General features: G+C 51.0%; 1 protein-coding gene across 1 annotated transcript in view; it reads right to left on the bottom strand.

Moving 5' to 3' along the window:
- The window catches only part of LOC131208074 (homeobox protein invected), a 56,056-nt gene that overhangs the window by 9,273 nt on the left and 22,861 nt on the right, over positions 1 to 23,922 (bottom strand). Inside the window, exon 2 of the mRNA XM_058200720.1 lies at positions 2,003 to 2,008. Coding sequence (XP_058056703.1) covers positions 2,003 to 2,008 — 6 coding nt within the window. The remainder of the gene's footprint in view (positions 1 to 2,002; positions 2,009 to 23,922) is intronic.

The raw sequence follows: 23,922 nt of genomic DNA, 5'->3' as shown, positions 1-23,922 counted from the left end.
CCACCGTCCCAGCCGAGACACAATTCGTTCGTGTGTGGTCCACTCGGCCTGGGTCTCGGGGAGGGGCGGAGCGGGGCCCGGACTTATGATGGCGAAATGGATAAAAATTAATTGCAAAAGGAAGCGGCAATTATTGACGTTGACATTTTCACGGTGGTGGAAAACTAGCGACGGAACGTCGGATAGGTCAGCTTGGCAGCAGTGGCAGCAGTAGTAAAGGTGGTGTCCCTATCCGGGTTCTGCACGCCGTCTGGAGGTGTGCAATGGACTGTGAAATGACCACACCATCCACTGCGAATAGTGTGATCGCGTGAAGGGGGTCGTTATAAACCTGGAGCTTTAAGTAAACTTTATTTTATACACCTAGAGCATGATAAATGATGGTGCGTTGGCTAGCTTCTTACGTCTTCTTACTCCATGTTGCAAAAGGGAGTGACGGGACATTAATTTTCCTTTTCAGTAATAAAAGACTTCTTATTGATATTGGCAAAATCTGATCCAAATTAGAATTTCCCCTTGGTTAAAGTCTTCTGCGCGCTTGACGATAGAGAACTTTTCAAGTTTTAATTTAACAATCTGTTCTTTGATTTGAGGGCCGATGTAGAAGTCTAGCCAGGGAAGATAGCCATCGCACTTTACGTGCATTTAAGAATACGACAGAATAGAAGAGATCAGAATCATGATCGCGGGATATTGCCTGCGCACGTTGCACGTTTCAATGCACCAAATTCTTCAAATGATGATCGACTTTCCAATAAACGAAACTAGACAACCACGGCATCGAAGTAAACTATGAAGTCCTTCAGGATATCTGTTTAATTGGTTCGCCACGCTGGCAGTTTGTCAGGTGACAGAATGGCGAATGTTATGTTTATTTAAATATGAAAAGCAAACCTAGCTCACGCAGCGACTCCAAGTAGTAATGGCGATCGAAATATGACTCTCGTTGCTATCATTATCAAACCATCCCTTTTGCTATGCTGTCACAGCAGGACCAACTGACAGCATGGAGCTTTCTTTTCTTCTGCAGAGAAGCTAAAGGGTGTCCAATTTTTATCCATGTAATTGATCATACTTGTCTGATCAGCAGACAGCTACGTAGGCTGCGAGTTGTTATCTGGATCTATGTAAATACACAACCAATAATAACACCAAAATGCCCCAACATAAAGCTTATCAAAATCAAATGCATCGTGCCTTTAAAATTTTGTTTCAATCCACGAACCGGAAAACTTGTTTTTTAATTGAATGGTCTTCACCGCAATCGATCCTATTGACTCGGAATCACTTATTTTGTCCTTGCGGTCTCGCGGTGCTCCTTATTACCCCCTCGTTTACTCCCTTGAGCCTAGCGACCTGCTGAGCCGGGGCATAGCATCCCACTCCGACAAACCCAAGATCGTCTCAAGCTCAGATCTGAGTGTCATCCGATCCCTGCCCGACTGGCGTGACGTGTGTCGTACGTAAGTGATACTTTATTTTTGCCGTTTCACACCGACCGATCGCCCCGTGACGATGACTCGCTCGGCCCCGCGCCTGTCAATAAATGTGTTAATAAACTAATTAAAATTGATTTTCTCCCTCCCGTGAGCCGTGTCGCCGACGGTGCCGGTTCGGGGCCGTTCAATGGCCCGAAACCCGAAAAGATCAATCGAGTGGCAAAATTCATCGGAAGTGACAACGGGATCACACGTACGACGACGGCGAGCGAAAACGTGTCCTTCGCGTCGGCAACCGCAACACGGTGGTAATGAGGCATGCGGATGCGGGTTGATCCGCGGCGCAGGTTGGCCGCTGGGTAATCGATCCGGTTCGACACGTCGTCGAACCTACCGCACTCTTCGGGGGCCGCGCGTACGCTAATGTCACCTGACAGCTGACCAGCTTGATGGCTTGATTCCGCAACGCTCGTCGCACGTAACGCGAGTTGCGTTTTTACTTACGCAAACCGATGCGATCGATGCGAGCGATGAGGAGGCAACATCTACGGCGGACTACTTACTTCTGCCTGCAAGGGGAAAGAGAACAAATCTTTATTAATATGCAAAGCACATAATTGTTGGTTGCTTAAGGGTTAAATTACAATGGTAGGATCACTCCAAATACGGCCACAAATTTCCCGATTAAATTATAGGGACCGAAGTGAAGAATGTGTTGAAAGCTATTCGTATAAAGAACTTTTGGGACCGTTTTGAAAAATGGAACAAATATAAACGAAGATCTATTTCATAGGAAAATAAAGCAAAAAAAATCTAGTACTAAGGAAACTCCCGATTTTTTTGCCACAGGCCCGAAAGACAATGATGAAAGAAATCAGTATCAAATCCTTCACGGCAACCTGTTTGCGAGGATGTACAGCAACAATATTCTTAAAATGGTTGATTGAACACCTTCAGCTCTCATCAATGGCCCAGTTAATTATAGCATTATGAAATGTAGTGTGTATAATGTAAAGTGTATTATATACATCGCTGATTATATTAATAACCTGATTATATACATCGCTCGAAATTCGAAACGTTCCATAACTAAATCCAAGGACATTTCAGATAATAAAAAAAATCGATTTCATTCTCCAAAGCAATTTGTCCACAAGGACACCTTCGTTTAAAAAAACAAACCCTACGGAACACAACACGCCCGCTGGCTGGCTGGCTGGCTGGTTGTCGTTTGTCGGTTCCCCACCAGAGGGTACCAGTTTCAAGAAAAAGCCATCAAATCCTGAAATCTATTGGGTGGAAAGATATTCACTTCAACTTCGCCCGTTCACACCCCATTCGGAGTAAATCGTTTCTCGGGGACCAACTTTGCCGAAGCACTCCTCCTGCTCAACGGGCCTGGCAGAAAGCGAGAGCGAGAGCGAGATGATTGTTGCAAATTGTTGCTCGACAGAGCCAAGGCGGTAACCATCCGGGCAGCCAGCCAGCAAGGGAGTCGGGAGTCGGTGTAATAAAGCAATAATAATCCTCAAATTAATCCAATAAAATTCAATTTCTGGCAACCGAAACGACACCGCCGGTTCTGCCGCCCAAGTTTCTTCGGTTGCCCGGGGAGGGAATGTCCTGTGGAACGAATGCGTGTCCCCCTGTCTTCGGTCCGCTCCCGGAACACGTGTTCCGGGAACGGGTGGTTTTAAAGAGGGGAAAGTCAAACAAAACCGGCAAAGGGCACGGCCAAACGGAACTTCGGCTCCCTCTCCGAATGGGTGTCACTGGAGTGTTTTAATCTTTATTGAATTACCACGGCGATGAAGTGCCGTGAGGTGGGTGGACTTTGAGTCGTCCGCAGCCCCTCAGGCGCATCCCTTATCAACCCGATGGCAGTCTCCCCGGGCTCTACCCCGGCCTTGTCACGTTGTTAGGGTTGCGCTTCGCACGGTCAGAGTGACTTACATATGTAACAAGGAACCGTATCCTGGACCGGAAAAAGGGGTTTTCCAATCTAATAAATCATCATTCGATTCACCCTTCAACGGGCATCTTGTGCGGGATGCTTCACCGAAATCTGTCCGCTTGATCGCTGGCCGTGCTTTGGTCTTCACTATTGCTTCGTTATTCTTTAAGCCATTCCACCCGTGCGTGTTTAAAGCTTCATTCGGAACCGAGCACTCGACCCAGGGTGCGGTACCGGAAACAGTGTTACCAGCCAGAGCCCCGCAAAGCGGGAAAAGGCGAAAATCAATGATCTTGAAACGCAAGAAAGCAATAAATCTTCGTCTCCATCACGCGGCTGACAGGTGAATGAACAAATCGGCTTCGGCCGCCGCTTGTGTTTTTACATTTTCACACTCTTTCGCCAGTCGGGGTTTTGATGGTGGTGGTGGTGGTCGGGAAAATTGCCTACCAAGAAGGAAAAACACTCCGACACATTGGCACCCCAGGGCCACGTTCACCACGCTCGATCTCCGTCGGCTCCTCATCGCGCCGACGAAAAGACCCCGACGAAATCTCAATCGTGTCACATTCCGTCCGCACACACCAGGCTCGGGAGCATCATTCACCGGCCACTGGGAATCGGTCACGTCCTCCCGTCGGTCACGGAACATAAGCTAGTGGCGTAGTGAAGTGGAAGAACATCGGCATAAAAATGGCCGCGGCGTGGCGCGTAGGTGTGTTGATTTATTGTTTTTTATCGATTTTACCACGGCCACGGCCCCGCGTAGACGAGAGCGAAGGCGAAGAAACACCGAGTTTTGGTGTCACTTTGGGTGCCAAACTGCTTGTCGCAGGGATTTCTAGGCGAGCCACGCCAACCTCAAGTGTGTTTCCGTGTTTTTATAATTTCGTAACTCTAATATAACTAAATTTGAAGTTTTCCACACATTTCCATCAAAGGGCCGATCCATAACTAAACCCAGCTAAAGAATGGTTGGACCCAAAAATGGGGCCACGATTTATATTTGGCCCGCGCGGAAACACAAGGATCGTTGCGTAACTTGTGTAGCTTGTTGCTGGCCAACCAGAGGGCAGTTTGTCACCCGAAGCCGGATGAGGAACGGTGAATATAAAAACCATAAAATAACCGTCTGTTGCACTTCACTTCGTGGGCTTCGAAATAGGGTACGCCAATAATCGATAATCGGCACGCAATTCCGATCACCGGCGGGAAGGAAAAGTATGTTACGTTTGGACGAATCATTAGAAGACGCGGGACCCCCGGGCATGTCACCGTTTGACAACCAATTGATATATTTACTGCCGATTTGACCGTAAAAAAGGGTAGTTCGCTGACTGTAGGGCCAGATAAATAAAGCCTCACGCACACCAGACTGGCGCAAGGAGCAGTTCCGACCCCGGCTGCGTTACAACTGAAGCTTGAGGGGAGTCGACATAAACAATCATAACTTTGGACGAACGTGACGACGGTGGATTCCTTACGAGACAGGTGGAATGTCTTTATGAGTGGCTCCCGTGGGTCCCAGGTGGCTTTTGCCACCTCCCTCCGGTTCTCTCTCTCGACGACCTGGCGAGGCGTGCCTTGGTATCGATTTATTCCGCGCATAAATCGGCGTTGCGTTGGTGGTGGATCGTAAATAGTATGAATTATGGACGAGAGCTTTCGGAGGTTTCGTTCGTTCGTGGCCAACGGAATCGATTGAGTTTCGCCGGCCACTGCCGCCATTTAAAGGTCGTTGCGAGGGTGGTCCCCGGACTGGGCCGAAGCTTACGATTGAATTTTGAGCGCGAGTGTGTGGTTATTGTGAATGCATTGTGAAGGACGCCGATCGGACCGGAAACGTGTAATTCGCGAGCGAGCGAGAAGTAAGTGGATTAAAGCGGGCGTGTGGTGTGGTATCGGTTGAGGGATTAATTGGACCACGCGGTACGATCCGATCGCTACCGAGTGGGGTAACGGATTTACACGCACTTCAAGGACTCTCCGCAATGCAGCTGTACCGTGTGCTGTGCTGACAGTACGCCCTCAGTCTGCAGCGAACAATTCGGACACAGGTTCCCTGTGGCCGATCGCCAGCCTTCCAGCGGCAGCAGCAGTAGGCGACGACAATAAATTTTCTAATGACACTTTAATGGCTTTATTTTTTGGTCCATTTGTTATTATTTATTGGGGGGCTTTAGTGTTGCGGTTTCGATTTATTTCGAAGCGACGCGTTCGGATCGGATCGTGCTGTTGAGGCAAGAGTTTGCTGTGTTCCGTGGGCCGATGAGAGATAAAGGTTGCTAGGGGCGCGATCCAGAGGGTCAATTCGAGTCTGGAGTGGATTCACTTATAAATAACGGATTACGGTTTCAGGCCACGAAGCGGCTCGATCCGTGTAGAAACAAATGCATCACGCGGGAGCGGAAAGTGTGGACCCTGCCAAATGGTCGCTGACTAGTGCAACGACTAATCTGTTGTAATTTTCATGTGAGAAGCATTATGTTCTGTTTCTCAGTTTAAATATTTAAGCAGGCGAATCGAGAGCCCCAATGATCGAGCGAGGCTTCTAAATTAGTATGATATCTCGCTGATCAGAGATTAAAATGTAATATACAATGTACTAGGCTGTTCAATAATTTCTTTGCCTCGATGAGAAAAACACATTTTTATGATTTGAAATGTACTTTGTCATACAGTATATCTTCCCTGAACATCAATGTACTTGATCCTACGAGACTTCAATTGAAGAATTCGATAACTGAAGTGAAAAAACTGAACGCCTTCAAAATACGCTTCCACAGCTGCTATGACGTCATCATTTGATGAAAAACACTTTTCACGCACGATTTTAGGTTATAGTGCAATATGACACTGTACCAAGTTTGACGCAGAAAGTTCCTATTTTAAAGATAAACGATATTTTAAAGACAACGGACAGTCGGCACTCTGACTCCGATTTTGTCAGATCAGTCTGTCATCAGCTTAAATCCGGTATCTAGTTGTTCAGCACATCCGAAACGGTAAGAGTCGTAACAATCAATGTAACTAGACTATCATAAAGTTACTACCTTTTAATTATTAAGACAAGTCTTTGGTAAAACAAAAACAGTTTGGTAGCTTGCGGGGTTCATTCTCGAAAATTTTCAATGAGGTACCGCATATGATTAATCATTAACTACTTCTAGAAAGAATTAGGCAGTGATCGAAAACAGATGCTTGAAATAAAATTTCACTAAAATCCGTCTCAATAAAGCTAAATCATCACCGGTAGACTCTTTTACCTTTCCACAAACATCCGAAAGATTGTCTTTAATCGAAACGGCCATTAACACGCCAAACTTACGTAACCATCAACCGCCAAAGGGCACCCAGAAATATCTCCATCCACCGCAACACCTACGGCCGAAACCTTGGGCCACCTTGAGGTCGGTGGAGGTGGCGCGAGGAATCCTCCTGCCCGTCCGAACCATCCACCCGCCAATTCCCTGCCCCGCCAGGCCGGTAAAACATCTCGCCATCGCACGAAGGGAAGCACGCACCTAACAACATCGTCAAAATCTTAATTAGGCATAGTTTAGTAACTAATTATTTGTGCCGGGCTGCCACGGGTGCTGCCCCCACATACCCCTCTGTCCACCCTTCTCGTCCCCTGCCGGTCACTGCCTACGAAGGGAGCTACGCCGTGAAGGCGGGCAGCGAAAAAAAGAAAAATTCGTGCTCAAACTTCGTCGTGGCCAAAGGAAGCCAAAAAGCGCGCCATTTCTATTCGACGTGAAAAACAAACAAAAGAAAAAAGGGCAGGGCCCCAACACGACACGGGCCCGGGAGGCACGGACCCCCTCCGCGGGTGGGCGGCGAGGTGAAGGATAAAATGTAATTTCGAACCGAATCTGTCATGTCGTTCCACCGTGGCTCGTCACCACGGCTCGGCTCGTGTCCGTCGTGGCCGCTCGGCTGAAGATTTGAACATTTAATCCTTGTTTTCCGCCACACCGCGGGACCCCAGGCCCATCGCCACCCAGTCAGTCTTCTTCTGCCCCCCTTCCCGGGGTTCCCGGGTGATGTTCGTTTTCATTTCAAACGTCACATCTTAACAAACTGTCATGAAGTTAAATTTAATTAAATCCTTCATGTCGCTGTGTCTGTTTTCCCGGACTTTTCCCGTGGCCTTCCGATGCCCGGGGCCTGCCACATACCTGCCCTTCCTGGCGATTCGTTGCGCGTCGGGAAATTCGTTCCGAGTGCCGAGTGCAGTGGAAAACGATTTTCACCGGGCCCGCGGCCACTGGATGCACTCGCAACGGACGTCGGATCGGGTTGGTGTTTCGAACCCCTTTCTTTCGGTCCTGGCCTAAGCGCGTGCTAATGTGTTCACGCGCGCGCACTGTCCCTGGCTCACTAAACCGATCCTAAATCATTCAACCATTTTCATCACTGTCACGGCATCAAGTGGACACACCAACCAGTGGAGAGAGCGAGAGAGAAGCCTCCGGATGGCCGTAATTTAATGGTGAATTTATTTATTGCTTTCCACGCACGGTGGCGGTTGGCGTTTAATTTGCGCTGACACAGACGTTGAAAGGGTTTCACGGGTGCGCGTTTAATTATGATAACAGCTCCCGAAGGACACTCCTTTTGGCAGGCGAACCGATTCGATCGGTAACGTTACGAGAAACAGCGCTTGGCATTAAGTCTCGCCGCCGATAAGCCTAATCGATTTGCCCGTTCGATCCTGTTTCGGGCGTCGTCCTCGTTCCGTCGGATCGTTACAGGCTTGGTGTGTCACCGGCGATATAACCGGTGAATTCATGAACCGTTCGTGTCTCCGGGAAATTGAAATCGATTCCCGAACCGGGGCACTCCTTATTCATTTGCTGAAATGCGCCGCAAGCGAGAGGCGAAGGAAAAAACGGATATCATCGAGCGGATAGCCCGATCCCATTTAATGGACGATTGCTTCCGATAGCTTCCGACGCCGCGTTGGGTCGTTTGCCCTCCTGCTACTGCGGGTGCCGCTGGTGGTGAGTTTATCTTTCAAAACATAATGTTTTCCCCGTCAACCCCTCGGACTCGGGTCGGTTCCCCTCGGCAACCCTCGGGGTGAGGGCGTAAAGAGCAATGATTTTCAATTTTCGCCGCGCGCGCGCGCGCTCACGCTCGTCGGGGTTGGAAAATTAGGGTTCCGTCCTCCGTCCCTCTCGGCCACTCCGAAGGGCCACTCGAGACCGACCGTTTCTCCCGCCCGTAATCCCGAAGGGTGCTGCTGCTGCTGCTTGTGCGGGAAGTGCTTTACTTTTATTAAATTTTTACGTCCCTTTTCTCCGGGATGCTTCTTCCTGGGTAGGGTGTACGGTTGGCACGCGGTGAGGTGTTTGTTTTTCTCAATCGATATCACCCTCGGCCCGGGCTGGCTCGCCCGAAAGGGACCGAACCGAGGCTGGGCAAAGTGGCAAAATTAACAGCAAATCTCCGCTTTTCCGTGTTTATCGATAATTGAGAGCTAAATCCGGACGGGACGGCACGGGCTCCACTCGACCCGACCCGGGCCGAGATTTTGCCCCGACGGTTGGACCGGGGAAACCATATGCTTATGTGGGTAATTTGAGGTTATCGGTGAGCCGGCGAGGGTGCCGGATTTCCGAGTGTTCCCGGTGTGGTTGGCCACAGTTTTCAATTAGCTAAAAGTGTGGCCCAATATTCAAAACGTTCTGCGTCATCTCGTCGGCCTCGGAGTAGATTTCATTCAACTAAAGCCCTCGCTCGTAATTATTGGATGACACAATTCTATTTAAATTAATATCCACATGAGGTCAGCGATTTTTGTCAGCTCCGAGCCGAAGGGACTCCGAACTCCATTACGTGTCGGTTGATTTAGTGAAATTTGTCAGACTGCGGATTATCGACGACCATCATCCATCACCGCTAGAGGGCCACCAATTAGAGGGACCGATTTCCATAAACATTCGTAGACCGAGCATGCACCATTACCCGGCCACCTATTAAAAGTTGAGCCGACGAGGAGAGGCACATAAATAAAGCCGGGCCGTGGTACAATAAAATCTCCATCGCCCAAGACCCAGCGAACTTCGATGTCACAGCCCGGCTTAATAGCCCAAGATGTTGCACATGCAAGACGCGGCCGTAAATAGGTCCACGCGGCAGGCCACTGCGACCCCCAGTGGCCGCAACTGTCTAGCTGCGGGATCATCAGCCTCATGAAACCCGGACCCCAGTCAGGACCCCGTGAGTTATCGCCCATAAAGCCACGCAAATTGGCGGATTTGCGCGAACGGGTTTGCGTGTGCGCATCAATTAAGTTCCATCAGCCCGCAAAGATTGTGGCATTTTTAGTGGGACCATTTTGTAGATCGAACCAAAAAATCGATCAAACAAAAATCATCCATCTTACGGATGTGGGCTTAAGGAAGTGTGTGGTCCACCGGTTCATTCATCGTTCCGTGGGTGCCGTATAGTTTCATTCATCAGGATTGGCCGCACACATAATAATGCGGATGTCGGCCAAAGTTCGGCACCACGTAAAGACAGGCCAATAAGTAAAGGCTCACTGCGCGCCTTCAATCAATGCGTCCGTGGCTGACTCACCTCGGGGTAATAAATCATGAATTTGTACAAATCCTGTGGCCGCAGCGCGAAAGGTCAACGTACGCTCGTGCCGTGCAATCATCGATCGATGATGACATTTCTGCCGCCGCCACAACGATGATCTCAGCCGGGGAGTGCAGCTCTCGGAATCGGAAACCCGAACCAGGCCCAAACTCAAACAGGCACCCAAAGGTCGAGTAGGAATGCCGTCTCGGGTGTTCCGGGAACCGGGTAAATGCGGATGAAATTCTTTCGTCCGTCAAAATCGCGAAACGAACCCCGTGCGCGATCCCGATCTCCGGTCGATCGCCGAGCGAACTAATTAAGACATTAAAGTTTGGCTCCAAACATCAATCAAAAGCGCAACGCAACGGCAAAGAAACGCCCCTCCGTGGCCGTCGGAGATCGGTCGTCTGCTCGGCTTCGATCGTCCACGCTGCCTTCCAGGCATTCCGCGGTCCAGAAAGACTCATCATCGGTGCCGGGGTATCGCCGGCAACGTCGCCAGACGTTGCCGTACCTTGGCTGTAGATTTATTTACCATGGCATGGCGCAAGGCCCACGCCCCGGCCCCGGCCGGGATTCGAATCGATTCCGAACAGTCGATGGCTTAATTGATTTATTTTACAAACACAGTGCGGCTCAGTTCGGCTCCACCACCGGAACGGGCCCAGACACCGGGCCGTTCAGCGATCGATCGTTTTGACGGCCACATACCTCCCAAGTGGAGCCAGGCAGTGTGGCCAGCGAAGGTGATCGTAATTAAAAGCATCTTATCGCGAATGGCGCGCGGCCGCGGGTTTTCATAGCTTTTGTCGTGCTTGGGATTGAAGTAATTACGTTTTGGAGTCATAATTATCAACTTCCTTTTTAAAGCAATTTCTGTTTTGTATTTAAAGATGAATTGATACCTTCACAAAATTATTGTGCAATGAAAAATGGTTATTACTTTATTAATCAAACTTAATTGATTGCATCACTTAGGCCACTAATCAGTCATAAAATCGTGCCACTTGGCAGCACTGGCCCAGCCGCGATGCAAATTGCACCGTTCCGGGATATAGCCGGGGGGGCGCCCAGGATCGGAACCATAAATTTGAGGATATACCGCGAAAAGCGATCGCCGGCCGCCGGACCGCACAGGATCACGGAGGAGGTCCTTTCAGTCGTCGCTCACTCGGGCGCACCGACGGGCCCCGAAAAACCAACAGTTACCCACCAGAAACCTGACCGAAAAAAAGCTGCCCGATCGAGGGCCCCCGAAGCGCCGATGGAAGAAAGAAGAAAGAAATGCGAAGTGGCGGCAGGAAGTTGATAGATTCGGACCGACCTGGAATCTGGGCGCCAGCCACCGAAACAGGTCGGAAGACAGGCGAAGGCGAAGCAGCAGGAGGAGGAGAGAGCCCTAAGCCCCAAGGCCGAAGGCTGACTTTTGGATCAAATTGTAATATCTTCATTTTCGTCGAGCAACTCCCGACGCCGATGGCTTGGTCCGTGCCCAGCTCGCTGCTCCCGGGTGGCCAGGATGGTAGCGATGCCCCACATATCGAGGCCCGGCGTCGTTTCGTGTGGAACATATGCCTGGAGCGTGGAGTTTGTGAGTTAGCCCAAGATTTGGGTTCTTCTTCAACGAGTTTTAAGTTTAGATAAATATTTACAGAATTTCAAAAAATGAATTTCAAATTGAGACTATTTTACAAAATTACTCAAGTGCGAAACGAAGCTAAACATAAGACAGCATAAGTTTCTGAAACCTCGAAAGCTGGCCCACATTTTCGCCCGGTCGGAACTCGGCACCAAAAAGGAACCCGCAGGCGTGGACCACCAACACATACACGCATACGCCCAGCCGTGAATAATCCAACACGGGGGGCCCAATTAAGCATGTTCACGGCATTCATTCCGCTGCGGCGTATAATGCGTTCGAGGTCCCTAATGTGAGCACCCCCCCCGTCGGCCCTCCGTCGGCCTCCACGGGCCCATGCGCCATTTATGTGATTTATGTACGCGAACGGTCCACGGAGTTCAACATTCGCGCATTTTTCGGGCCCCCTTTTTGTTGTCTCCGGTTTGTTTTGGGTCGCCGTTTCCATCCCGTTCCCCGTCCCGGAGGAACCTGCACTAGATATCTGCATACGCGTCATCATCCGCTGTCATCGGCTGCGCATGACTTGATAATTCCCAGGAACGCCACCGGAGTAGACGCACATTCCGCGAATCGGAACACCGACACTTTCAACTCTGTTCTGCAACTCCCATCAATAACCGGAGCCTGGGTTAAGGCAACAATCCACGCTGCAACATTGTACCGATGGACAATAGAAACCTGGGCGAGTCTACCATAAATCCCACCGAAGTGGAACTTCCACAAAAAACTCGTTTGCCAATTTAGCCAACGGATCGCCCTCCCGAGACTCTCCGGCCGCGGCCGCATCATCTGTCCGGCTACGAACGGATCGTCTTGTTTCAATCTCGCCGGAGCAGAAGAAGGTGCAGAGAGAACCGACGAAACCCGAATCCTAATGAAGACATCTTAAAATTCAAATGAATATAGTAATCATTTTAATGCCCCCATGAATAGTTTTCAATAAAGAAAAACATATATTTATTAACTTGCGGGCTCGCGCTCGGTTCCATCCTCGACCACTGTGTGCGGGGCCGCCACCACGGAGGTCTCGGGCGTTCCCTTATCTCCGCGGAACCGTGCGAGTGCGAGCGAGAGAGCCCCGCGGCTGGCCGGGCCGGGCTACCGACTCCGGGCCGGTAAGACCCTGCAGGCTCCGCGAATTCTCTGCGGCTGGATGCTCTAGTATTCACGCTCTAGCATGTGGGACCGATCCGATCCGGTGGTCCCACAGGTCCCCAACCCCCTCACCGGATCAGACACCAGACACGGATTAAAACGTATAATCTACACGTTTATTTCTGCTCGACCACCGCTGCTACATGCTGCTTCTTGCCCGGGCGCCAACTCCGGAAGGTCGTGTCCGAGTCCGTCTTCGTTCGTTGCTTCGCGATCCGTGTGCATCGCGATGACTCATGGCCGTGTCCGTGCGCGGTCCATTTAAGGAGAAGAGTACCCCACACGGTCCTGACCGGGACCGGTCGCTTGTCTGATGGATTTACTGACGGATATTTTGACAGGTCCAGCGCCACCAGCGCCGGTTGGTGGCTTTTTTCGGGCCCTTTTGCGCGGCCACATTCTTTCGGGCGGTTCTTCTTGACAACTCTATCTCGCCGGGACCGGGAAGCGCTTTGGACGATCGCATCTCCGCATCTCGGCCGAGCCCTAGATCGTGCCACATTTGCATAGGCATTTGGTGGCGGGGATTAATGAACACCAGCGCGTGGTCCCGGTGACGCTAATCAATTTGATGGATCGTCTCCCTGATTAACTCCGGGGCACACATACGCAAGGCTGGACGGTGTTGGTTGGTGGCTTAATTTTTGGCAGCCCAAGGCTTCCAAGCAACGGAACGGATGCCCGATCGCCACCGCCACCGGTCCGCGGAATTTCGAGACCGGCCCAAGCCACGTCGGGCCCACCAACGACGCTCGGCGGCGGCAATGATCAGTGGAGCATACGGGGAGAGAGCGAGAGAGACCCCAAGAGGGATGGAATACGAAGCGGAGACCAGAGCTGGACCAAAGGTCCGCGACGACTGCGCAACATAAACATACTTTCCGCTTCTTCTCTCTCTCTCTCTCTCCCCGGTGAGCAGCCATGGGAAAAAAGGAATGAAAAATTAGCGGTAAATTTGATTCCCGTAAGTGTCCACCACCAAGTCCACGGCGCAGCATAAGCCTTCTTGGTGTGTAGGAAGAGGTCTGGGCGATCGCAGCTTATGCACCGGCCACCAGTGGGCTATACGAGCCCCCACGAGTGAACGAGGCCGAAAGCCCCCCTTTCTCTCTCTCAGCACGGAAAGAGGAACGTGGAAAAATTTACAACTCAATTAATTTACACCTTCGCAATGGCAGCCCGTGTCCGTGGTGCAGCATGCATGCCAATTGCATCCAGACCACCCACGTCGAGGCCGGTGCGTTGGCTGACCGGCTGCCCGGACTCCGGACCGGATTCGGATCGATGGCGGATCGGTTACCCTTTCCCGTACGAAGGAGAGCCGCAGGTTTGGCGAATTTATATCCGCGTCCGCATGATTTGTGGTCAGCATTACATCAAACGAGTGTGCATGTGTTGGTGAGCGATCGTGAGATCGTGGTTTCGGTGCGCAAATGAGGTGATAAATTCCGACGCTCCAGTTCCGGTTGTTTCCGGTTTACGGGGCAGCAAAACGGGTGGTCGGAGAGGCTCAGTTGTATTACTAAGTTGGTGTAATGCTTTTTTTACTTTTTGGAGTTTGAAGTTTCAAGCAAATATTCATCAAAATGAAATTTTTAACGAAAAGTTAATTTCATATCTTAAAAGTAAGATACGACTTAAGTTATATGATAAAGAAAAGTATGTGACAATCAGGCATTTTTTTAGAAAATTCACAAAAATGTTTTAATTAAACGCAAGCTATACACTATAGAAAGCTTTATGTTGTCAATTTAGTGCAAAAAACAAAATCCTTTCATCAAAGACAATAGTCTTGCTCTTTGACTGAAGATCGCAATCAACAATCAAGCCTGATGCTATGCTCAGCTTAGTGTATTGTAAACCCTGTGTTTGTCAGAGATTAGTTAATTTAATAGGTTGTTTTTGTTGCTAATAGATTTTGAACCCCCAGGGGTTCATTTCACGCGGAGGACCAGAGATTAAATATTTAATTAATGCTAAGGGAAAGCATTCATCGAAACACTCACTTCGATTGACATTTATGGAAGTGAGGCAAATAAAAAGCATAATCTGTGACACTAATGACGATTCTGTTCACTTCGAGGGTCCCAACACAAAAGCCGCATCCTCTAATACTCTGCCGCCCGTTGTTTTCCGTCGCTTCCAACGATGGATCGCCGCCGGTGGCAAAAGATTCGTCTTAATTATCATCTCACACTTCAATTAGCCCGGGCTCGGGCTAGCAAATCTAATAAAGCCCCGCGGCTCCAGCGGCCGTTATTATGTTGTAAACGAATCCGATCCCTCCTGCGTCGCTGCATCGCGTTGCAGCACCAGTGCACCAGGCCTCTCTCTCTCTCTCTCTCTTCGGCCACCAACCACCCCAAACATTAAGCCGAATGGCCTGTGGCCCCCCCTCCTCCCCCCTCGAGGGACCAACGATTGATGGACTGCTCGTCACTGGTGCAGCGGACGGCCGGCGACTGTGAGACTCATAAGAGACTCGCCGGTCGGCGGCCGTCTTCGCGATGTGTTTACGATTCAATTCCACTCTCGTGGGCCCCCCCAAGGACGCGGGCCGAGACGAGGCACACCGTGTGGGGCGGCTCGATTTGGGTGGTCCCCAAAATGGTCTCCAGATGTTGTTGTTGTTTTCCCGCGTGCTCGCACACAGACACTCACAAACACTGCAACCGGAGTCAGCGAGCTGAAGCGAACGGGCTACCGTGGAACGCGGGCTTATGCTGTGACTTATGCGGTTACTGGTTGCGCTCCCGCGTGTTGGTGTCCTGAAATGGACACCTTTCCCCCTCGGGGCAGTGCCCTAGTTATGGGGCACGGGCATAAAACATAATTTCGCACACTGCGAGGAACTCGGAGCCGCTTGACGATTGGCGGCGGTGGTGGTTCCGGATATGATGTAAGTGAAACCATTCAAAATAATTATGAAACTTACGGCATTAAAAAGGGAAACGAATACAACAATAACAATGCGAATTAGGCTTGAAATTCGCAGTCGAAGAAGCAAATTTCTAATACAAGGTAATCCATTTCGTAGTTTCGAAATTACAGGGCTGGCGCACTTAACAGTTTTTGAATTTACTGTCATCCCAATGGTCAAACTTGTAGTTGAATGTTTGTCATTTTAGAACATGACAAACCAACAAAACAACATATTAAAATTATTAAAACCACAAAATTATTAAACCTGTTTATGCTGACAAGCCCGTAGCTTTGGAGCATTTGAAAAATAACATTCGCCAAGTTATGTTCGAGCACCCGAAATGTCCAAAAAAGTATTTCAAAATTATTTGATCAAAATCGACTGTTGCCATCAGAGGTCCCGAGGCGGCCATCTAAACGATTTATGAAATAACAAAATTCAATAAAATCATAATTTTTCATTTCTTTTTTAAAGTTTGTTTTTTAAACTACGAAATGACCTGTATAAAAAACGCATTACATTCGCTGGGTTGGTTAGCATTGGATTGGGCACGCGTCTTCGTAATATGGTGACCCGACTCGCAACTTTCTTCGCCTCACCTGTCTACTGTGTCCGTTTCTGGCACCGAACCTAGCATACCCATACTCGCAGCCCGTTACCAAACTGAGCTCCGCGGAAGCTCCGGCCACCGCGGGCATAAGGCGATCGGGTTCGATTTCGATCTATTTGTCTCTATTAGTGTCGATCGTGGCAGAAGTGAGTGAGAAGTGCACGGCCTACGAGAAAGAGAGAAAGGGAGACAGGGAGCGCGAGAGAAAGCCTCCTTCGGTCGTGACAGCACGCACCACGGACACTTGCTGCACGCGGAAACGGCACCTGCACGTGACGGGCCGGACCGAGAGCCACGAGCCCGGGGCCTTCGTCCTCGGATCGCCGTTTTCAGCCCGATCCAGGCGGGTCGGGCTCCCATTTGCCAGTCATTTCACGTACGTCACGTCTCGAGGCTCGCATCTCGGGAGCAGATCGGCTAATGGGATCGATCCATTTACGAGCTCCTGGGCGCTCCTTAATGGTGCGCGCCGCTGCTCTGGGCGCGTGTGCGCATAATGCGTGCGTTTGGTGACCAAATTGGCCCGCGATCATATTGCGACATATCGCGCCATTTTTTTCCGCTGCTTCCCTCAACCGTCCGTCCGTATATTCACCTTGATGTCTATTTTATGGCCAGTCTGTCGGGAGAGCTGTGTTGGCCCGAGCAATCGCCTTGGTGCTGATTTGCACGCAAAAATGGCCCTGGTTTATGAAGATGCCACACGCGGGAAGGAAAGCTAGGCCCGAAAGTTGGCGAAGAGGATCGTTGGAGGCATCCAAGCCTCACCAAAACTGGCCACTCAATCGCACCTTGATTGAACACGTAAGCCACCGAGCCTGATTGGCGAGCTTGTCGCCGTCACCATTTGCATATCTCGGAGCATAAATTTCTAACGCACGCACCGCTTCCGAAGCTTACGAAACGAAACACACGCGCTGGGTGGTCACAGCATAAGATCAGACCACCGATCGATCTTCGATCGCCGCCGCCGCGATCTTCGCGTGATGAATAATGTAGCAGTTTTGCGTTGGGCGCGTTTCGAGATGCGTGCGCAATCAAGGCGCGTGTTCGGGTTTACGGCTTTAGCGGTGGACCGCGACGGGGACCGTAAAATTGTGACATTTACGCCCGTAAACAGCGCCCCCCCCAGTCGGGTCTGGCGGGTGTAAGAAATTTGACTCCGCTCGAAGGAGGATCAAAAAGGCTCGCATCACCTGCTTACCCGCGGCTGCTTTTCGATGTTTCTTGCTTCGGTGAAAACCGCACGCAACGAGACACCCATCGATCGTTTAGTGGCCATCAAAAGGGCATTAAATAGGGTCTTCTTTTATGCCGCAGGTTTTGACGAAGAGTACGATTGATTGGTTTGTCCAGCAATTTGAAAGTGTGGGTCAGTGGGCGAATCAATCATTGGAAGGTTTGGATATATTTTGTTATTGTTCTACTTTTTTATATTTCCTTTATGAAAACATTGCCTCGAAATAATAAGCCAAGATAATGAGACTGCGGAGCAGCAATTGAACGCTGACAATTGAGTGCCATCGAATGGTGCTAGTTTCACTTCCTCAATTAGCCGATCACCGACTAATGGGACCGAAAATGTTCTCACGCTTCCTTTTGTATTTGTATTATTTAAAAAAAAACATATGAAAGCAGAAAAAAATCATCTAAAGTACCTAATCGAAATTGAAAAAAATATCCCAGCCCAGCCATTCTGGGAGCTACAGTTCAACGACACGAAAAGCATCGAACACTTTCGGGTCGGGTCGCGAGTCCTTGTTTCCCAGGCGCGAGCAGGAGTCACCGATGCAGGAAGAGTGATGGGATCGCGATCGATCGACTCCCGATGACAGCCGGTCGATGTCAGCGCCGCGACCGCGAAGCGACAACACTTTCGTCACCGTCACCCATCTCGGAGCGGTTCCGGAGGGCTCAGGAGACAAAACACATCGCAAACAAGGCACGATGTTCATTATGGGTTGCGAAACGGAGGTGGGAATCTTCCTTTGTGCGATGACAGCCACGATATCGGGCCTCACGGAAGGAGCACACGCTCCGACCCGCCACGCTATCGGACATCTTCGTTGTTGTTTCCTTTGTCAACGGTCCACTAATTAACTCATTAACATTTCTATTTCCGCACCCTTGGCGCACCTGTCCGGCACCGCACCGCAGCGGGTCGCAATCCTTTCCCTCGGAAGCCATCTTGAGGCTCGGCCTCGGCCGCTCGGCGACATGTCCAGTCGTTGCTACCGGTTTTTTTTTTGTGTTTCGCACTGCCATCCTATGTTTCTCTGTCTCTCTCCGGTCCTCACGGTGTCCTCGCATAAAATTCCGCGAATTTCGGACCGCGTGAGCCACGGCGGTCGCGGGGTGACTTCAACGCTTCAACCACTTTCTAGCCGGGGTCGACCGCCCGACCGGCCACCATTCGTGAGAGCTGAAACCTGTCGACGCCGGAGAGCCTGTACCGGACTACGACACTGGACCGGGAGTGGCCATCCCAAGGACCGACAAAAACCCAACGCACGCTCCAACGGCAAGCGACGAACCCGACGCACACGCGAACCGGTCGTCGGGCTGGGAAATTTATTTTTAAAAAACAACACGAAACTAACCATCCACGACCAACGGCAACGAGCCTGTTGAATGCGCTGAAAACTAATGGAAATTAAAATTTATGACGTGTGGAAGCGCCCATTGGACAGTTTTCACGCTCCCGGTCGCGGCAGTCGGTCGATCGGTCCGGCTTTTTTCCTGTTTTCGGAGTGACTAATTCCTACGAAAACGGTCCCCGGTCCGAGGCTGATTAAAATAAATTGCCACAAATCGGCGTTGCTCCGGGAAGCTCAGCTCAGCATGGCACCGCGTGGATTAATTTACATTAAATTATTCCCCAACCGATAGGCCGCGAATCGGTTATCACCATTTAGACTGGACCAGAGAGCGGAGATTAACCGTGGAAGGTCAATCGGAGGTGTGATTAATCGCGAATCAAGAACTTCATCCCCGACGGATGGCAGTTTGATAGCGCCGAAGCGATGCGTAAGCTTGAGCGCCTACGCGCCACGGCCCACGATGTGAATTTATGAGTCGCGGCGGTCACGGGGTCGTTTTCGAACGTCCCCGTCCCCAAAGCTGGTACCATATTTGGAGGTCCTCACCCCCACCTGGGACAGATGTGGGTTAGGAGTTAATGTTGTGCGATCAATTCGATTCGCCATTTTCGACTCGGCCGGAAAGCCCGCGGCGATCGTTAACGTGCGAGCAAATTATCACATCACAATCCACCCGATCCTTTCGCAGGACATTAGGCCCGATTTATGCCACCCGATCGCGATTAATTTATGCAAACAATGCTAAATGTGCAACAATAAAGATTAAGCCGCCAGGAACCGATCACTATCGCTAACGCAAATACGATCTAATGAGCCCACAAATCGCGCTCGGAATCGCAAGTTTCGACACCCAAGCGAGAGAGCGTTCAGCGTTCACATCGGGCTCCCCCCTTTCAATGACTCAATAGACACACGGCTAATGGTTGGAAAATTGTTGCCAACGTTGCCAAGTGGCCGCGTGAAGGTCGGTGAAATCGGATCGGCTCACCGATCGCCGATGCTTCGAACCTATGCTGCGAGCGTGAAGTGGCGTTAACGAGGTGGCGCAACTAGAACACGACGACCGGCAAGTGCGGAGATGCGCTTTGCGTGATGCGTTCGCCGGCCACCGATCATCGCCACCTCACGTAGCCCACCTTCGGTCCGAGCGATGGCGATGAGTTCCGTTCCACGGTATCCCTCCCTCTCGGTCGAGGGTCCGTGATTTCAGCGCCCGGCTTGTTTGGCGAGACCTTTCCCAGAGGCCGTGGCGGGGGGACCCCCGGCCACAGGTCGCGCGGGATCGGACAGCTCGTTAGCATCGAGCTGGTTAAACAAATTGACATTATAATAAAAATGCAAAATAGTTCCTTCGTGCGAGGATCTTCCCGGGGCCAGGCCCTCGCGGCTGACCCTAGGGACTCTAGTTTGGCCACCTGGTGGGGCCACAAACCCACGAACCCGGAACCGAGTTTCCGTTGCCGGGTGGTGGGGGGGGAGAGGGGCCTCGACACGCCGAAGTGAGTGTGCAATTTAAAGATCCAGAGTGATGGATGCAGCTCGGAAACGCGACCACCGTCGACGCGGCCGATGGAGGTCTCGCCGGCCGAGGCGATCGTGCACATTCAATTGTCAGAAGCTATTACCGGCCGGTTGGATTGATTAATTTGCGAGTAGAGAAAACTCTCGCCCGGCCTTCTGCGGCCGCCGGCCGCAGAAGCTTCCGCCGCCGGGTCGAAGCCGACGAACGAGCGGATAAAGTACTCCCAACAGTACTTCCGCAAAGTTCCCACATTTTTTTTAATGGTGTTACGTTGAGCAAAACATTAACTAAGCTGGAATAAGTTTCAAAATGCAACACGAGGGAGGTCAGAAAAGTTTCCGAGCCAAGAGTGGCACAAGGTCTCCACAACGTTGAAAATATGTTCATAACCTCTGCTATCTCTTTCCCTTTAATTTGGCAGTCGTTTGCAGTTTTTGGACGTCCCTAACGTTCACCGCGATAAATAATAAATAAAAAATAAAACAAATATTTAACGACACCCCGAGCATTAATTTTGTTTCATAATGCGCTTTCAAATAGCCTGAAATTTTGGTGAAAGAACTGTCAGAAAATTGTCAACGAAACTCACTAGCTTTTATTTACTAGTGTTGCTATCTTCGCGGAGAGCTCATAAACTTTTCAGAATCACCATCACCCCCGATTGGTAGCCCTTCACTTTAGTTGTTTCTATTAAACTGCTGCCACTGCGCAGCCTGGCAAAGAATTGCCAAGGTGGACGACGATCATCCGCGATTCGTTAGCCTTAATGATGCGCGACGTGGCCTAACCCTTCTCTCGTGGGCCCGCCGGCCAATTAGCGCCGTTTTAATCCATCACCATAACTTAGCCCCTATTTATGGTGGGCCTATGGGCCTACCCGTTCACGCCGCCGCCACAGGACGAAGCGCCACCGAACCACCTCACTTATCGGCCCCCCGTATCGGGTCCGTACTCCAAATCTAAAACGCTTATTTACCGACCAGCACATTATGCTCTGCAGGTGTAACGGCGCGACTCTGTGACATGTGCGCAAACGTGGTCCGGCGAGTGGACCGTGAAATCGGTTCGAGAAGGGTCCTGCGCGAAGGACTCTCTCCCCGTTTGGGTTCCTTTCTTTCCTTCTCGCTCTCTCCCCCTCGCGTTCATTCGCCGATAATAAATCGTCGCGATAAAGCCCAATAAAACATTCACGAACACGATTAGGGTCCGGACGGGAGCGCTGCGCTTCCGCCGAATTCGGCTTCCGTTTGTCAAGGTTTTGTCAAACCCGGGCTTGGGCCGGGCGCACAGCGAGCCCGTGGTTAATTAATCCGTAATTAATTATAATCCGGATGCACCTATTGGGATCGCTTCGATCGTGGCCGACGAAGAAAGTCCCAGCCGAAGGAGCCCTACCCGAAAGGGTAGCCCGTGTCAGGGAGCGGATGGCTCAATTGATATGTTACGGAGCCGGCCACGGATCATTCTCGCGGCCCTCTCTCTCGAAACCCAAAGGAAACACCAAACGGGACAAGCACACACGGGGAGAGAGAACGAGATAAGTACCGACCCAAACAGTAGTAATTAAATGCAGCAGCAGAAGATTGAAGGTCCATCTTGGCCCTCTGGTTCTCGCTCCAGCTCTCTCTCTCTCTCGCTCCCTCTCTTTCTCGGTGGTCTGCGACTGTCTGCGCCCGAACAACATAATTAATTAAGATGTCTCGTAAGATAACCGATGCCGCCGACGACGACGAAATATTTTCGGTTCCATCGAGCGGCCAACGGGTTGCGGCCTTCCTTTCGGGAAGATCGCCACGGCACTGAGAACCACTGACACTCTTCGCTTCTCGGAAGCCCTGCCACCCTGCCCCTCGCTCTAATCCTCGTCTGCTTACGGAGGGCTCCCCGGTAACGGTACCGGCGCTCGGCGGCCAATTGACAGTCTAATTCGCATCGAACGCCGGAATTAGTGACGGACTTATAGAGTCAATTACTTCAAAACGGTGCCCCGCTGACCGACCGGCTCTCTTCCGCGCTTTCCCCTCCGATCGATTCCGGAGCTGATATCCGGACGCGTTCTCGCCGGTGATGCTCGCCAACTGTCAGACTCCACGATCGTCCGGGCTGGGGCTCCACCAGGCCGTGGCCCCAAACAGAGGAAACAAGAATGGGAGAGAGAGAGAGAAGCCTTTAATCCTCCGCTGGCCACCGTCCTTCGTTCGTTCCCGCGCGCACACGCTGGGTGGTCCGAGATGTCAGATGTGTGGTCTTTATTAATAAACTTGTACCACGCCGTGTATGCGCCTTCCGCCCGCCGAGATATCGCGGCCCTCGCGCGGGGGGGCTTTCTGGGGGGGGGGGGGGGGTTGCCTTCCCCCCTTTGCAAATGTGTCTTCGCGTTCATTTTTTTTTTTTCGCACACCCTTCGCGATCCTCGCTCCGCTTTTGTTTGTTTGTTTCGTCTTTCCGCTGTTTGCGCGGGTCTTTCGGGCAGATCGGTGGCTGCGGAGGACTTGGCCCGCGGGGCGCGACCAAATGAAGCCATTCTGATAGATTGCTTTATAAAGTGGGACAAACGAGCGAATTAAGTTCGGAAGAGTTTGGCAAACTATTTTTCCGGAACAAGGTTCGAGAAGAGCACGTCACCTGGTGACGTCAGCGCGTGAAGTGAGTCACCGGCGCACGGTCGATCCCACCCAGAGCTGGTCGTTTCCTCAACGTTTCCCTGTCGGAATTTCGAACGATCGTCGTCTGTCCGATCAACTTCCTAGCCGAAGAAGCCGAACGGAACCCACAGAGACAGAGAGAGAATGCATCAATTCCCAGCCCAAACGCATCGTAGAGGAAGTCGGATCCCAGCATCGTCGTCGGGGCGAATTAAGACGCAGACTGGCCATGTTTGAGTGCCCGAAGCTACCCAAGAAGAACGTGGCCCAGTTTGTTTGTTTGTTTTGCCGCGCGCTTCGTTTTCTTTTGTGTTTCTGCGGTTTCTTAAGGTCTTTGATTCGGGGTTTGACATTGGACCAAAGCTAGAATGAATGCACGCCAGGCCAAAGCCACCCAAAAATAAACACACAATTCGCGATTCGTATTAGTGGCAATTGATAGTAATTATGATTACGATCACACTAATCGGGTCGATCAGGACCTCCGGTTGCTCGAGCAAGATACTGTCACTCTGCGCTGGGGTTGAAGCATGGCGCAGTTGGGTCCGAGACAGGTGCACGGTGCAGGTGTTCCGGTGGTACATTTCGCCATTGGCCATTGATTGATTTATGGCTCCGATCGTCCCGGCGGCCGATTGCTGATGGCTGTTGACCATTTATCAAGTAGAGCACCGGCGGCACGGTAGCCACGGCCGATGGTCAGCCCCCGTTTTGCACGCTATCAATCGTCGCGACCGGTCGGAAAATCTCGGCAAACTCTGCCGGCTGGTCATCTATCTCCGACAGCGGGACATCGACACTAACCAGTGCAGTGCTAATGCTAATGTGGCTCGCTACT

This window comes from Anopheles bellator, chromosome 2 (genome assembly GCF_943735745.2).
Source record: "Anopheles bellator chromosome 2, idAnoBellAS_SP24_06.2, whole genome shotgun sequence".
NCBI lineage: Eukaryota > Metazoa > Arthropoda > Insecta > Diptera > Culicidae > Anopheles > Anopheles bellator.
Note: the sequence above shows the minus strand (reverse complement) of the source record. Positions and strands in the feature narration are given on the sequence as shown.